At 36.7% G+C, this 17,174-nt stretch overlaps 1 protein-coding gene and 1 long non-coding RNA gene across 2 annotated transcripts in view; both read left to right on the top strand.

Moving 5' to 3' along the window:
- Positions 1-17,084, top strand: part of LOC307159158 (serine protease FAM111A-like) — a gene marked incomplete at both ends in the record, with an annotated part of 33,900 nt that extends 16,816 nt beyond the window's left edge. Inside the window, one exon of the mRNA XM_079872370.1 lies at positions 16,262-17,084. Within this exon, the coding sequence (XP_079728496.1) occupies positions 16,262-17,084 (823 nt within the window). The remainder of the gene's footprint in view (positions 1-16,261) is intronic.
- Positions 9,647-15,351, top strand: LOC307159261. The gene is made up of 5 exons (XR_013821347.1): positions 9,647-9,661; positions 10,184-10,234; positions 12,905-12,949; positions 13,344-13,427; positions 15,331-15,351. It is a non-coding gene; the product is annotated as an uncharacterized lncRNA (long non-coding RNA).
- Positions 17,085-17,174: the final 90 nt, after the last annotated feature.

Raw genomic sequence — 17,174 nt, 5'->3', positions numbered from 1 at the left:
GTTGAAATGGTATGAAAAGTGAGTTTTAGATAAAAATAAGGCATTAAGTATGATTAACAGGGATTAACATGGTATAAAGATAAGGAATGTTTCATTAAGCAAAACAGGAAAAATTCTATGTTTTAGAGATAAAATAATGATTGAAATGACGATGTGAATACATTTTATTGTATTAATGTTATGAAAACAAGGGTATTCAAGAATAGATTGCCATATTTTTGTAACAAGAGTTGAAGGTGCAAGCATCTAGGATAGCTGTCTGTAATTTAGGGACTGAAAATAAGATTTAGGGAATCTTGTGGTCTCTGTGAAACAGTAGAGATAAGTGGGACTGAATAATTATAATACAATCTTGTGATTTAAGTTGAATCTGCAAACTAACCATTTGATAGAAGAATAAGCTTTTAAAACCAGTGTTGATGAAATTAATTACACATTAAAGTTTTAATACTGTATGAAGAGTAACTGAACAGTCCTGATAAATAGTGAGATAAAAGAGAGCAAATGCTGCAAGCAGCTCTGCTCAGCTCTGAAGAGATTTGCAGATGATGTTTTGTAAAAGTTTGATTGTGATTGGAAAGATAAACAATAACTTAACTGGCTCCAAACAAAGAAATGTGTTAATATGGGTTAGAAAGTAGATCAATGTTAATATGATGAAGATTATGATTTGGCTATTGTAATTGAATTTGCAATTGGGACTATAAAAGAAAATACAGAGAACTGCTTATCAATGGCTCTGTTTGCATTTCCTGAACAGAACACACTCTTTAGGGGTGTGAGGTAGAGTGGGGCTTTTAGAAAGATCACAGTGATAAGACTATAGGCAGGATAACAGAGAGTGTTTTATTGCGGTCAGCGGGGTCATTCAGTGACTGTAAATGCCCACTATATGACTGTAAAAGTAAATGAGGGACAAAAGAAAGTTGATAGATGGAACTTTTGAAAGTTGTAAGAAGATTACAAACTAGAATAATTATTATTATTTCTTTAAGATAAAATAAACAGAAGCAGTGTTACAGGATTAACAGTTGCTAAATGTAAAATGTGTAAAAAAGGGCATTTGATTAAACAAAAGCTTGTTAATGTTGATTTTAAAAGATAAGCTTGTGATTTGCTGAAACAAGTTGCTTATCTAAATCTGACATGTGCTGTGACTGAAACTGCCACAGTTTCAGTGCAACAGAGACTCATTCTGAGTGGAAATTTGTAATGTCTGAATTACAATACATGTAATTTATGGAAAAGATGCCTTAAGATGGGCTAGAGTTAAAAAAGATGGTAGATAAAGTCTGAAGTTAAAAGTTTATGAGAATGCAGTGTACCAGTCCTGAATGTCTCAAGAGTCTCTCTCTCATTCAATGTCAGCTGAAAGCTGTTGTCTGAGCCTGTGTAAAGCACATTGTTTCAGTTGAAAAGATTCATAGATATGGAAAAGCTAAAACAAATCATGCTACAGGCAGTTCAGATTTGACAAATTTAGAGGACAATTTGTAAATGTTTTAAAAGTAAAACTGAATGACTTTAAAGAAGTCTTTAAAATAATACTGTTTTGGACTTGTTTATTTTAGGACCAGAGACTTTTAGCTCTCATTTTAGCTTCCACCATAAAACAGGGCCGATGGCTCCGGCTACAGAAGTAACAGTACACTGAATGTACGGTTGTGATTTAAATTCACTGACTATAATCTAAGCAGCTAGGTTTCTACCTTTAAGATGATTAATGAATTTAAGTGATTAAATACTGTTGTTATTAACCTGTCTCCCTGTGAACACTATTAGGTCCGAATGGCTCTGTGTGACTCTTGAATGTGCCTTTCCTAAACTCCAGAAAACAACTGATTATGTTGAAGAAAACAGTCACAGATTCTGTTATGGGGAAGAGCGGTTACCAGTGTGTACGAAGTGATTACCCCAACGACGGGTAAGATCTTTTTTGGCCAAAAGGGCAACCTAAGACAGGGGGGTCACGCCACAAACACTGGGCATCTCCTGATGGAGATGTTTTATGTGAGATGAATATGAGAGTGGCGCTGATTGACTGAGTGGCCACCAGCATCAGCAGATCATTGAGAGGCGAGATGAGCTGTGAGGAGTTACGGCAGTCTGACCCAGAAAATGTGAGTCCCTCTATATACCACTCACCAGAAACCGCATTCATTGTATGGCTTGTTTTTGTATTCATTGTTTGTATTCATTGTAGTGTCTGCAACTATGCCAGGGAAACGACACCCTGAAGAAAAGAAAATTATTGCTTAAGAGCTGATCCGAATGGGCTTTCAAGAGCCAGCAGAGACCATTGAACTAATCTGATTATCTGTTGTGGAGACAGTAACAAAAACTTTTGTAATTTTAGTGGCCTGATGGGCAAGGAAAATGCAGAGATTGTGTTGATGCTGAACTAATGTGTCAGTTCTGACTCCTGTAGATCATTAGACATGACAAAGGACCATTATAAGACATGGTGGTGGCTAAAGATGAGAACAACTTGTGATGAGTCAAGAGAATTTTCTGGAAAACAAAGGTTAGGTAAATTGAGTATTTAAACTAAAGACAACCTTAGAAAAGATCATAGCATAATGTATTTAAGATTGTTGTAATGGTTCTAATTTGAGTCAAACATTTGTATTTTGACATGTGTGAACTATTAAGGATTGACTATGACTATGATTATTTTAGTTACAGTCCTAGGAGGCTGTTGAAAAGATTATTTGCTTATAGTGAGAGAGAGAAAGAGACTGCTTGAGTGGAGGAAGGGATGGTACTCTGTCTGTCTTTCTGTTATCAGTCAACCAAAGAAAGCTGAAGCAAAGTATTAATTATGCACCAAAACAATCCAGCTGACTTTTCTAAAATCAAATAAATAATGAACAGACATGCTTTGAAATTGGTTAAGAGGCCATAAAAAAACATTAGATAAAAGATACAGGAAAATGTAAGGTTAAAATGTAATTTAAAATTAAATTTTTTTTAGAGAAAAGATATGAATAAGAAATATGAACAGTTCATAGTCAGGGATGAGTGTGAGTGTTAATTCATGTTTTGTACAGTATGTGTTAGTTTAGGACAACTATTCTGTCTGAATTGTGTGTATAAATTTGTCATTAACCTCTGGAAAGAGTGTTTTAGCATTATAGATGGTTTAAGGCAAATGACAAATTTGAAAGTAAGATGAGGATTGTGAGTCAATCTGATGAGAAGGCAACACAGAACATAGGATGAGCTTTAAGTTGATTGATCATCGAGCTCTGTCTGTTAATTATTATTTTGGTCATTTATGATGTGCAGTAGATTTGAATTACTTTCTGGACAGGTTTAAGTATTGATGTGTAAATTAGAATTGTGAAGTCGTAGATAGCCGTCAGTCATGTGTTGAGAAAAAGTTATAGATTTGACAGCAACAAACACGTAGGCTAAGTAAATATCAGATTATCCAGAGAGCCCTTAAAGGGTAACTAAACCCTAAACCAATTTTTTTAGTTAATGATCTGTAAGAATGGGGCTTTATTAGTGCTGTTCATTGATTCGAGTAACTTTTTTGACATTTGGGTATAAAGTGTTTTAATTTTACAATATATGGTGTAAAAACGTCTCTGAGTGCTGCCCTCTTAAGGTTGAACGGTGGCTACTGCAGTTGAATTTTCCTATTGGATGTTGCGGTGGCAAATGACGTAAGCGGTGGCAGGTGACGTAAGCAGGTTCCAGCTCACCACGCCCCTCGTACGAGCTCACCACGCCCTTGGTACGAGCTAGCGTAGATTTATCTGTATTGTATAGTGGGCAGAAGGGTACTTAGGTGTAGTGTTGCTGGTTGCAACAGGACTGCTGGACTGCATAGCTTTCCAGCAGACTTGTAAATAAGGCGCCCTTGTTTGCATGCACTTGGCCTGGAAGACCGTGAGTGTGAAACCTGCATTTTACGCGGGATTGCTTCTCCAACGCAATAGAGGTGGAAATGGGCTTCTCCACACAGCTCGCGCTGAAAAGCGACGCAGTGCCAAACGCTGCTACTCCTGCATGGACTCCACCACCGCAGCGGCGCCTTGATGTGAGTGATCATATATATTTTAATCACAATTTATGGTTAGGCTAAAGTTAATCCTCTGGGGTCGACAAACGCGTCGGCGCATTTTTCTGGATTTTTTCACATAGCGGCAAAATATGAAAATGCCTAGAGAGCGCGCGCTATTGACATCAACTCGATAAAACTCATCAGATGCATGTACTTTACGTCGTCTTGCGACCCTGTGAGAAAACTCCATTTTAGAGAGTCTGACAGCAGGTCTCATGCACGCCCCCCCGCTCACGGTTCGTCCCCTCTATCTCCGCTGGGGTCTGCCCACTTTTCTAGCATTTTTCAAATATTGCCAGTGGGTGGAGTCAGGCTCTGACCAGGGGTTTAGTTACCCTTTAACAGTTATGTATTGTAAAAAAGGGGAGATTGTTATTCGACTGACGTTGACGAAGTGTGCAAACCACGACCTGACCTGACCAATTGATGACCTGGAGAATGTTCGTAGATGACAGTTGCTTAAGAGACCAAACAATAGGCCTGAAAAGCAAGAAACGCTGTGAGACTAGGGGCCATTGCCTTAAAACAATTTGATAAGAAGATGAAATTGTGGCTTTAGGTAATATTTTTGTTTCAGAGGCAGAGAAAGATGTCTAAAGGAAATTTGGCTGAAGGACAACGTTTGGGTTAGCAAACTTTATCCAAACAAATGTTACCAAATAAATATGAACAAATATTGCAGTTTTCCTGTAGCTCAAACATTAGAGTTTGGCACCTGTAACGCCAAGGTCATGGGTTTGATTTCCGAGGGAAAGCAAGAACTGATAAGAAAGTAAATGTGTACCTTGAAATGTAAGTCACTTTTGATAAAAGCTTCTGATAAATGTAAGAAAATCTTATTATGTTAAATTGATGCACGAGATGAGATCTCGTGCATCAAGAGGAGGATGATAACAGTTGCCAAATATGGTTTACTAAGGGGTTCACATTTGCTGAAAGCCATCGCACAGGTGAGAAGATAAATGTTGGAAGGACATTGGGTTTAATTGGGTAAAAGCCCTGCAAAAAGCCATTATTCCCCCTAACAAAATTGCTGTGTGCATTGTTTGTATCTGTAAGTGTGCAAATAACAAGAATTGTTTCAACAGGAAACGCCAGGGCAGATGCGGCAGCACAGCAGACAAAAGAAAACTATGTGACAATAACCTCAACATTTGTTTTTCTTTACAGAAGATGCAGACTTTTGCGCACATGGCATGAGCAAAGACACACACACACACACATGAACAAATGGTCAGATAAGAGCCTTTCAACTCTTCAGGGGGGGTCAGAAGGACAGGAAAGCCCAGGGGGTCAGAAGAACCATTTGTTTTTAAAACCAGCTGATCTTGTCATACAGGAGTGAACGGACAGGGCAGACTGTGCCCAGTGAAAACAATGGCTATGGATGAATTTGACTAGTTATCCTGGCCTGGGTTATTATTGTGGCAGAAAGGTGCCACACCTTGTGCAGCGCCTAACTTAAAATTTTTATTTTTCAGGATGTCAGAACGGATTGCATCAGACAGAACTGATTCTGTTCCAAATGTATACATTTTGTCTTGTTAACATGAGCAAAGTGAAGAAACAGTGCCTAACCCTGTGCAGTGCCTAACTTAAAATTTTCATTTTGCAGGATGTCAGGATGGATTGAACCAAACAGAACTGATTCTGTATTGTTTTGTTAACATGAGCAACGTGGCTTGAGTGTTTTTCAGGGGAAAAGGACCCTGAGTGCTATTCAATGAGCAAGAAATTATCCGATGATATGTTTCAGGTTGAAAATTCCACAGGTCACACCAAAAGGGACGACAAGACAAGCGGCTACTAACAAAATCACTTAAGGTCTCCATTCGCAGGTGACAGCAGACAGTAAATGACTCATTCCAGTGGGGGTGCGATCATGATCTAAGGGAAAATCTTGTAAGGATTTGAAAATGATTGAAGAGTGTGAGACCTGGGTCCAAGCATCTCACCTTAAACTACAAAACCAACGTCAGCAACCCCACACGCCAACGCAAAGAATAAAGTGAGGAATCAAGGATGTGCTAGAAACATACCTCTCCTTGCCAACGGTGGAAAGACCATTTCAACGGCGCGCAAAGTGTCAAAATGGTGAAGATGGAACGTCCATGGGGCAACGAGATGATCAACACATCTGGAGAAAGATGTGGACCAACTGATGGTTTAAGTTTAGCAGAAGAATATGTTTTTGGTGATGATTTTGATGATTGTATTTTATTGAATCAAACTAGGTATTGATTTGTTTGGTGCAAATGTAGAAAATCTATTAACTGATGAGTAATAAGCTATGAAAGACAGTCCGTAATGGAAGTATTAGAGTTCATTTTGAACAACTACATTGGTTAGAAGGATGCAGGGTTTGAAATGAGGGATTTTTATTGTACTTTTTAATCTTTGAATTTTATTGGTAAACATTTTTATTCAAATCAACCAGGAGTGTTAAATTGATATGGTTTTCCTACTATGACAATCTATACTATTTCTTCTTTATACTGGAGTGACTGAGGGTCCGATTTATCGGGAATGCAGTAACAGTGCTTATCCATTTAGCCCGGCTTCAGAAACATTTTTTACTTGCTTGCTCCTAAGTTTTTATTTTTATTATTTCTTTCAAGGTTCAAGTAGAGTGATCAGGTATACGAAAATCAGATATGAAAGGTAACTGTGATGTAAAGACTTGAAACAACTCTTATCATTTATGGGTTTGATGCAGAATTAGAAACAAGCGTGTTTTTAAGTTGTTGTAATCAAACCTAATGTTAATGAAACCAAATCGTTTATCAGAGAATGATAAAGAGGAGGAATTGTTGTGGAAAAATTAATATTTTCTTTATATTTTATTTTCAATGATTTAACAAAAGAATGCCATGCGTTCTTTTGCTGTATTTTGAGTTTCTTTTATGATGTTGATACAGCTGGAAGGGTGTGTGTGAGACTTCAGAGGTAAGAAGATTCTCGGGCTAAGGAGGGGTCAAGGGGGGTCCCTTTTGTTCCTTGTGCTGTGGTGGGTGACAAGAGATAACACTATAAAAATGCTGGCCAACCTCTGCTCTGGGTCTCACTCCGCCTGCAGCTGGACTGTGGATGGACTGGGAACATTCTTGCAAGAATAAATACCTTTTAAGGACAATTTGAATCCTGATGTCTCTTATGCCTGATGCTGTTTTTGTTAGTTACTTATTTGTTTTTGCTTTTACAGAGGACTGCCCTCAAAACTCTGAACAGTATTGTCCCAGTCTGTTTATTGCTGTAGAGTAAGAATCCTTTTGGGGTATCATGAGATGACTGTCTGAAAAAGATAGATTTGTATAGCGATATCATGACAGACTTTACTAAGTCGGTCAAGGTTGCCAACCAGTCACAACAGAGAGGGCCGTGGGAGTGCATGAGCAGGTATAGCTGTTCTCTGAGGGCGGAGAGCCAGCTGTGGTGCACTGAACGCAAGGCTAACCCCCCCACCCTGGTAGGCTTGGTTGTTATCTGAATCGTAGGCCTAGGGGGTACGGTAGTGATCATCAGAGTAGACCCTGAAATAATCAAAGAAGAGAATATTATATGCCTACCTGACTCCTCCTGAATCTATAAAGGTAGACTTTTTAAAGGTGTTGAGTAATATAGATTAAGTGGCTCATGACCAAGATAAGAGTTAGCCTACATGGTCGCGGTAGAAACCCCCGTGGCACAATCTGAATCTTTGTCTTTGTTGTAAGAGATCATGTTCAAGCTTTCACAATAATCCTCTTTGAATCACACAAATACAATAAATTATTTGATTTGACAGAATTGCTGTAATAAGAGACAACAATACACAATCAAATATATCTCCACTAAAATTAATACATTTAGAATAACATCTTTGAGGGTTAAAATGAGGACTCATTCAGCAAAACTTCAGATCGCTGTTCTTCATACCTTGAATGTAGATGTCAATTACAATGAATAGGCAAGGCAAGGCAAGTTTATTTATATAGCACATTTCATACACAATGGCAATTCAAAGTGCTTTACATAAAATAAATTAAAATAATAACAAGAAATAAGAATAATTAAAACAGTTAAGAAGAATAAAAAATAAAATACAGTACAGTACAAACAGTCGGACGAACATTGGCACAGTGCTCATTCATTAAATGCATAGCTAAACAGATGTGTTTTGAGTCTGGATTTGAAAGTGACTACTGTAGGAGCACGTCTGATCTCCTCTGGAAGCTGGTTCCAGCTGTAAAACCATTTAATGCAACATATACAGCTTTAATGTTTTTTAAAACCATTAAATGCAACATATACAGCTTTAATGTTTTTTAAAACCATTAAATGCAACATATACAGCTTTAATGTTTTTTCCCCTTACACTTATTAGCGTGTACCTTGTGTGATGCATGTGTTGTTTTGATTACTCATCATGTTGGGAAGTTTTTAGGATCTTCAGCTTGCTGGGTCTGAAAAATGTTATGAATGTCCTGTAAAGAAGAAATAAGAAAATATTGAATCTTTATAAATAATCTTGCTTATCATTTTAGCAACATTATTTAATATAAAATATTTTGTGTAAAATATTAATAACATTATCTTTAAGTTTTCTGCCCTGTGTTGATCTATTTCCCAGTAAAACTGTAAGTTTAGGACATATTGAAAGTTTGAGGTTTACATTAGCGTTTAGATAGTCTCTCGTAGCCAGACCTTCAGATTGACAGCAGAAGGTCTGGACTCCATCGCAGCTTTCATTGGCCAAGGACCGCCCAAGAGAACATCTACCAACATGTAAAACAACCAATCACATCACTAAATTGACTGCACTTCTGACTCAGAGTCTTAATTAATCACATCTGGTCCTTGGTCCCCATAACACTGGTGTGTGCTGCCGTCACATCTGGAGGATGCTCCACATTGGTGGTTGTTGAGGAGATTACTCCCTTTCATGTAAAGCGCTTTGAGTGTCGAGAAAAGAGCTATATAAACGTAACGAATTATAAAACACAATAAAGGGCATTTAATTAATTTTTGGGGAAAAATATACACAGAGACTGACCTGAGAATATGACTTCGTACAATTGCATCTTCACTGAGTAGGACAGAAATGTGGACAGAAATATAAATTAGGCTATATATTTGAAAAAAGTTAAATATTCAAAATTACTTATTTTAATCAGGCCCAAATATATTGGCCTCATTCTTGACTCCTAAAAATTACTCTGTCTAAAAGTAAATAATAATAATAATAATAATAATAATAATAATAATAATATAACGTTTATAATGAAAATAAATAAAAGCTTCAAAAGGAAAACCTTTATTAAGTTTTTATTATTTAAGATTGTATTATTTAACTTTAAAAACTCTGCGAGTAGCCTATTGTTTATTGTAGGCTAATGATTATCTAATCATTACATTGAATCACTAATGTCAAATATGAAGAGAGACCCCTTATTATGACTTTTTAGGTGTAGCTCATCAGCATCTCTCCTTCCCACTTTATGCAAATGAATAGCCTTTGTTTCATCATAAATTCTAGTACTTTCAATTCCCTTTAGAGGGTATGAACTGAAGAGCAGTCAGTCAGATCAAAGCGAGCGTGGACCGAATGAGGTGAGAACAGAAACTCTGAGGTTAAGTCGTCACGTTTAGATTCTGACCAACACCATCTAAATTCCATTTTTACTCGGACAAGGTAGGACTTCTAGGTATCCTTTTAAAGGATATTAATATTAGCAATGTAACCTTGGAATAAATCACGACTTCTTAAATTGGATCCTAGTTTGTCTTCTACGTTAAAACTGTTTGGCTGTGATAGTAAATTCAGCGATATTGAGCATAATCTAAAGCCTTGTTTATAGCTACTCTTGCTTGACCCCGCACCTGTTCGATAATTGATTAAAGCCGATGCTGTGAATTATTCGTTTCATTTGTTTAATCGTGAACGAATCGTGACGAGTCTCTATTGTGAGCGCGTTGCTGTTCATGAGATTCCCGGGATACACCAAACCGACTTAAAACACGGCAACTTTAGTTTTAGGTTCGATACTCACCACGGACATTGCCACTGTTCGAGTCGGCAGTCTTACAAAGATATCATTACCATGATTTTGTTGTTTATGGTTCTGTTTTTAGATGGATAACCTTGACAGTGAGGAGGGAAACACATCATCACACCATGCCGTGGTAGGACACTAGTTGTATAGCAGCTGTTTTAATTATTTTCTTTCTTTTATTTGTGTTATTTTTTTGTTTCCTTAATACCTCAAATAAAAAATCCTGAGATTTCAAATTAATCCATCAGTAGAGTATTTCAGTAGACTAATCTGCATGAATTCAAAAACATAAAATAGGCTAAAGGGCAGGCCCGGAGTGGGTAATCGGGAGAATCGGGAGTATTCCCGGTGGGCCGCTTCACTTTTGGGCCGGTCGAGGATTTTTTTTTTTTTTTTTTTTTTCTCATTTCAATGTCACATCAGTTACATTAGGCTACAAACGTTCCGCATTCTGACACCCCAGCGCACAACTCAGCATGGGTTGTACCATGTGAGGGAGTTCTCCCCTCCCCTCCTATAGAAATGGTTGGGTCCATAGCCCGTCTTTTCAAAACGTTTTCTCAGGGAGGCTACCGCGGCACCGCCTGCGCCTACTGATAGCTGGGCCGGCCGTAACGGTACGCGTCAGGGAGGATGGATGGGAGGAAGAGGCCAGGAGGTATGGAAGCTTTGTTTCCGCCACAGAATAAAACATTTTAAAAGATAATTGCGACTTTTTATCTCACAATTGCGAGTTTACATGAGAAAAAAAAATCAGAATTGCGAGATATAAAGTCATAATTGCGTGAAATAAAGTCGCAATTGCGTGATATAAAGTCAGAATTGCCTTAAATAAAGTCGCAATTGCATGTTATAAAGTCAGAATTGTGAGATATAAAGTCAGAATTGCCTGAAATAAAGTCGCAATTGCGTGTTATAAAGAATTGTGAGATATAGAGTCAGAATTGCGTGATATAAAGTCGCAATTGTGTGTTATAAAGTCAGAATTGCGAGATATAAAGTCAGAATTGTGTGAAATAAAGTTGCGATTGCTTATTATAAAGTCAGAATTGCAATATATAAAGTCAGAACTGCGTGAAATAAAGTCGCAATTGCTTATAAAGTCAGAACTGCAAGATATGGAGTCAGAATTGTGAGATATAAAGTCAGAATTGCGTGATATAAAGTCGCAATTGCTTATAAAGTCAGAACTGCAAGATATAGAGTCAGAATTGTGAGATATAAGTCAGAATTGCGTGAAATAAAGTCGCAATTGCGTGTTATAAAGTCAGAATTGCGAAATATAAAGTCAGAATTGTGTGAAAAAGTTGCAATTGCTTCTTATGCTTCTTATAAAGTCTAAGTGAATTATTATTTAACCTTTACATCATTTGTTAACCCATGGTATTAATACAAACTACACAATATACGAGCTGAACTGTTGCTTCATTTATCCAATTAAAAAAAAGTGCTAATTTGGAATTCCACCATGGAAAAAGTGGGCCGGTCTTGGGCCTGAAACTCCCGGGCTGAAAAGTGGCCCCACTCCGGCCCTGCTAAAGGGTATTTAATAAATTTTGGAAATGCTATTACTACATAGTCTACATATTACTACTGAGAGACTGACCTGAGAATATGACTTTGTACAATTGCATCTTCACTGAGCAGGACAGAAATGTGCACTTTCTTTTGCACAAATCAAATACAGAAAGTCCTCTAAAAATGATTACCTTGAATATTCCAAAATTCAGTGATTTAATCCAGACAGACAGGCCTGCATCTGTATGATCACCCTACAGAGTTCAGTGCCAAACCTGCTCCAGCACACCTGACTGTAATTTACAAATAATCCATCTTGGTTTGGTGGTTCAGGAGTGTTTGATCAGAGTTGATGCTAACCTCCACTAAATTTCTGTTATATTGTATTCTAGATTTATGGACATGCTAAGTTTTTGTTCAGAACTTGTTTCACTTTATTTTGTTTGGTTCTTGTAGTTGAACCTAAGTAGTTATTTTATGACGATATCAATCCCCTTCAGCTATGTGTCTGCATCAGGTTTGTAACTAGTTGGCATGTCTGTTCTTCCTATGTGGAGTTGCGTATCAAATTAATGAAAGTATAAATCCTTTAGTTTAAACACTCATGTGAATAGCTTTAATATTTCTGTTGTGTTTGTTCTGAGACTAGACATGACTTTGTTTTCGTTACTTTGTTTCCTTCTAAAATTTGGATGCAATAAACATTTCTAAGATGGCATTCGATTATCCTGTCAGTCTGTAGATAATCATTAGAGCGCCACCCTCTGGCTGAATAACGCAAGGACGTTAGAATTTTGTTCTAGTTGTGCGTCTGTCTGTTGTGCGTCTGTGTTCTGCGATTAGTAGCCTATATAAAGCTTACAAATGTTTATCATATCTAATGTTTTTGTCACAAAATGACTCACCAAAGCACAAAAATAAAGAGCAAATGTGTTTATAGAAATGATTAAATTACAATTAATGCTAGCAATAGAATAACAGAAGACTGTTTTAAGGTAATACTAATATTAAGAATAATATTTGACTATTACTAGTTTTAAGATAACATTGTTAAAATAACAGTGAGATTATTAAAGCAAGTTAAAAATCTTTCTCATCTCATCATCGTTTGTCCTATTCAAAGATACACGGAACAGCCAAAAACAATTGCCTAAAGAACCACCCAACAAAAAACTGAAGCAGATCGACCTTCTGAGTCCTTCTCATTCTCTCTGCTTAGACACTGCGTTGGGTTTAGGCTTAGTTGTAATAGAAATGTTTTTGTCTCTTTCAGAAAAAGCAGACTGCCAGAGATGATAAATCTGGGGAGACGTCACATAATGCTCAGGTAAGGTCATGTTTTGTGTCTTTTGTTTTATAGTGTTTTAAGCCTATGAATCAAAACGCTTTAGGTAACTTTCTCACTATCTACTGCACTACTAATATAAAACAATATCATATAAAATCACCAAATTACTTACTAAAATATAACTAGTATATTAATCAAAACGCATTAAAGTTTATATGAAATATGACAGTTTTCTGAAATTCTCAAAGCCAAAAACAAATAGAATAGCCACATTAGAGCACTTTAATGTCTTTTGTACAACAGCAAAACAATGTAACAATGGAAGTATTATATTATAACAAGAAGATAATGCTTAAATTCACATTTTTATTAGAAGTGGCAATGACACTTAAACTTCTTAAAAAGTCTTAAACTTTCTTTGTCCATTTTGCAGGAAAGAATGGGTGCAATCACGTCAGAAACAGGAAGAGTTATTAAGGAAGAGAAGCCCTCAAAAAGTGATCATGCGCTGCAGCTGGTACGTTTCATTTGTCCCACTTTATTAATCCATTCTGAATTAAAAGGGTCATGAAATTGTAGATCAAAATGTTATATTTATTTACACTCATAGGGCTAGATTTACTAACAGTTTGCATCAGCGCAAACTAGGGCTGTAACGATACGTGATATAAAACCGAAATCGCGATACTCAGAGCCACAAATCTGTGTCGCGGTGTAAGAAGGCAGAATCGCGACACACCCCTTCCAACTCCCAGAGTTATCCTTCCCGTCCAGATCTAATGCTACCACATCTTCAAATTACTATTAGTATTATTTGAAGTTAACATTATAAAATACGTAGACCTACACCACAAAACTAGTTGAGGATAAATTATTTAAAATTGGGCAATTCCAGCAATTTGGACGTGACATTTGCATTAAAAACTTGAAATATAAATTCTCAGAAAATGCATTTAATATCAATATATTGAAACTTCTGTTTATATATCATAATCCCTTAATAAAGGAGTCCAGACATTAGAAAAATATAAGTCTACATATGCATTTTATATTTAATATGAGGGAAATACACACGTGTTACGGACGTGGCACAAAAAATCTTTATCTTTTAGGTGGCAAAATATTTTGTAGTAATTCTGTGAATTACACTGTGCAAACCAAAAGTAATACTACCCACTGGATGAAGAAGGGTTGGCTCTCCACAGAACATAATATATTTATTTTATTTTATTTTTCGTGTTCACATTTATGAGGAAAAAACAATGTTACGGACGTATCAGTTCCCGGTTACGGATGTGACTGCTCTGAAAGCGGCAAAAGACTTTCACAGAGTCTTTTGGCAAAACTTTCACAGAGACCTCAAACAGAAAGCACAAAGCCTTTCTTTAAAGTGAATTTCGTTTTGTATTAATTGTATGTTAATTCTAATCAATGTTTCATCAAACAATTACCTGGATTTAATAAGAAGTAAATCTAGCAGACAATAGATAATCATGACACGGAGGCGCCGGCGCGTGAACTGGAGCTCGTCTCATAAATGATTCGAAACTCAGCATACTTGCCTCACAGACCTGAGAAATATATATATTGTCTACAGAAAGCTTGAAACAATTCAAAACGAAACAAAACTATGTAGTCCGTATAAAATGTGCATTTCTCTCTGGTGCGTTCACTACTGTGAAGATCACGAGTCAGCATTGTCAACTTCATCTTTGCAGCCGACACAGAAAACACTTGTTTATTAATAAACGCGACACCACCGCATAAGCACCGAAAACATGGAGATTTTTTTAGACAATAATTGCACAACCTATTCGATATTAATCAAATATACTCAGTGACTCATCCCAACCAAATATATATAAAAAAATTTTTTACTTGTTAATTTAGTTTAGTTTTGTTTGTTTTTCAACAGTCTGTTTTGTTACAAAGAAAACAGAAGTGTTATAGCTTTGGCTATTTATTTATTTTACTTAGGTATATATTAACAACCAGTTGATCTTTGCTGATGTGGTCTTGATGAGAGAGAACTTTGGTTCATTTTAATCTGACTCAAAACACACATGATATTCTGTAAAGGAGGGCCAATCATATCAGTGGACATTTACGTGCGTTTCAGAACAACGCAAGGAGCTAACCTCCAGAAATATAAAAGTCCGAAAATGTTTTTCATGACCCCTTTAAAATTATTTATCAAATGTGAGTGGGACTTCTTTACTTATAACATTTGACCAAAATAAACCTTATTGACTACTACATAAATGTACATAAACTATATAAACTACATAATCTACTACATAAATTAAATTCTCAGAAAGGAGTTGTGAGTTTACTTCTGATGATTTCTGTATATATAAATAGTTTGACAAGGGTTAGTAAATACTAAAATTATTTGTACATAATTTTTCTGAATTTAACAGAATGCAGAAGGAAAAACCCACACTTTCAAGTTCTGTATCAGAAATGGAGTGAAAAATAAAGTTGTATGTGATACATCCAAAACTGTATTTGGAGCACTTAATGAGAATGTGGAATTTAAAAATGAAGATAAGAAGGGGAAAGAAATAATCATCCGAAGATTCAAAGCACAAAACCATGAAGCAGCTGTGAAGACAGATTTCCCATGCTGTCTTATTGAAGAGGATGAGACCTTACAAATAAACTTCTACAAAGATGAAAATAGTGCATCTACACACCAGGAAACAACTACAGATACCGACCCTAAAAGCCTAGTCACCTTTTACATCAGAACGAGAGGAAAGACAAAGAAAAAAATAATGAAGAGCAGTATTTTTTCGGATAACAACATTGACTTTGTTTGTGTATTTGCACACAAAGGAGACACTTTTGAAAAAGCTCTTCGGGATGATGGCAGATTTAGTGATGACATTTTTGACAAGGTCTGTAAATTCCTTGATGATGAAAAAATCAACCATCCAATAACATTGCGTGTAGATCCGTGTGACGGCAAGAAATTTGAGTTAAAGTTAAATGTTAAATGTAAAAAGCCACAAGCACCTGTACGTAGTGACAAGAATGATGGTGAGTCTGTTCAAGAGGAAAAGACTAACGGCACAGATCCTTCAACTGAAGGAAATGCAACTCAGAATACTTCTGGAAATTCTTCTGGTGATTCTGGAAATTCATTCTTTACTGACATTCAGAACATTCTGCAGACTGTATAGATGTATTGAATCAGCTAACACAGCGAAAGAACCCCAAAGTTCAAGAGTTCTTCCAAAAAGAATATGATAAAGGTGTTGATGAGTGTTTCACTGTGGTGACCAAAGTGAGGCGAGTCATGGAGCTGTCTGACTCTGTGTGTGTGATAAAAGTTGATGATTCTTCCAGAGGAACCGGCTTCTTACTCTTTAACAGATTCATCCTCACTAATGCTCATGTTGTTAAGGACTTTGTTAATCCTCACACACATACGCTTTCACAGACTCTGACAGCTGTGTTCAATTATGAAGTTGTCAGATCTAAGACAATAAATATCCATGCAAAGAGTGACCTTATTGCTTACAGATATGAAAAAGATGAGAAGCTCATGTTCCATGATTATGCTCTTCTTGAATTGGAAGCTGCACCTAATAACTGCACTGAATTGCTCACTTGTTATAAGCATGGCCCCTCTCCTAATAGTGGTGGGATCTACATTGTAGGACACCCGGATTGTGGGGTTAAAAAGATGGATATCTGCTTCATCATTGGAGAAGAGAATCAACTTAAGAGTATAAACAAACACAGATCTGAGAATGTTTCCTGTCCATATGTATCATGGCAATGTTGGCCAAATCTATACAAGAACCAGATAACTTATAACTCTTGTTTCTTCCATGGATCTTCTGGGTCCCCGGTGTTTGATGCACACGGCAATCTGATTGGCATGCACTCTGGTGGCTTTGATTACAAAGAAGGTGAAAGAACTAGAAGTGTTATAGAGTTTTCGTATCCCATGCAGCCCATCATGGAAAGCATCATCACACAGGTCAAGACAAAAAGTGACATCATAAAATTACTAAAAAATGAAAAATTTAAACATATACAAGAAAATTTTGACCTTGGGGAAATTGAGGATACATGCGGAGCAAACATGCCCGTTAAGGAAGAACAGCAGACTGAAGTCGAGGAAGAACTGCAGACTGAAGTCGAGGAAATGGACACCAAATAAAGGGACACCTGAGCCTTGTCTCCTGATTGAAAACCCACCAATCCATCAGGAAAAATATCTGACAGAGATTTGTCAATCCCATTATCGATT

The sequence above is a fragment of the Squalius cephalus genome, assembly GCF_949319135.1.
Source record: "Squalius cephalus genome assembly, chromosome: 5".
Taxonomy (NCBI): Eukaryota; Metazoa; Chordata; class Actinopteri; order Cypriniformes; family Leuciscidae; genus Squalius; species Squalius cephalus.
The sequence above is the reverse complement of the archived record's forward strand: the minus strand, read 5'-3'. Positions and strand labels throughout refer to the sequence as shown.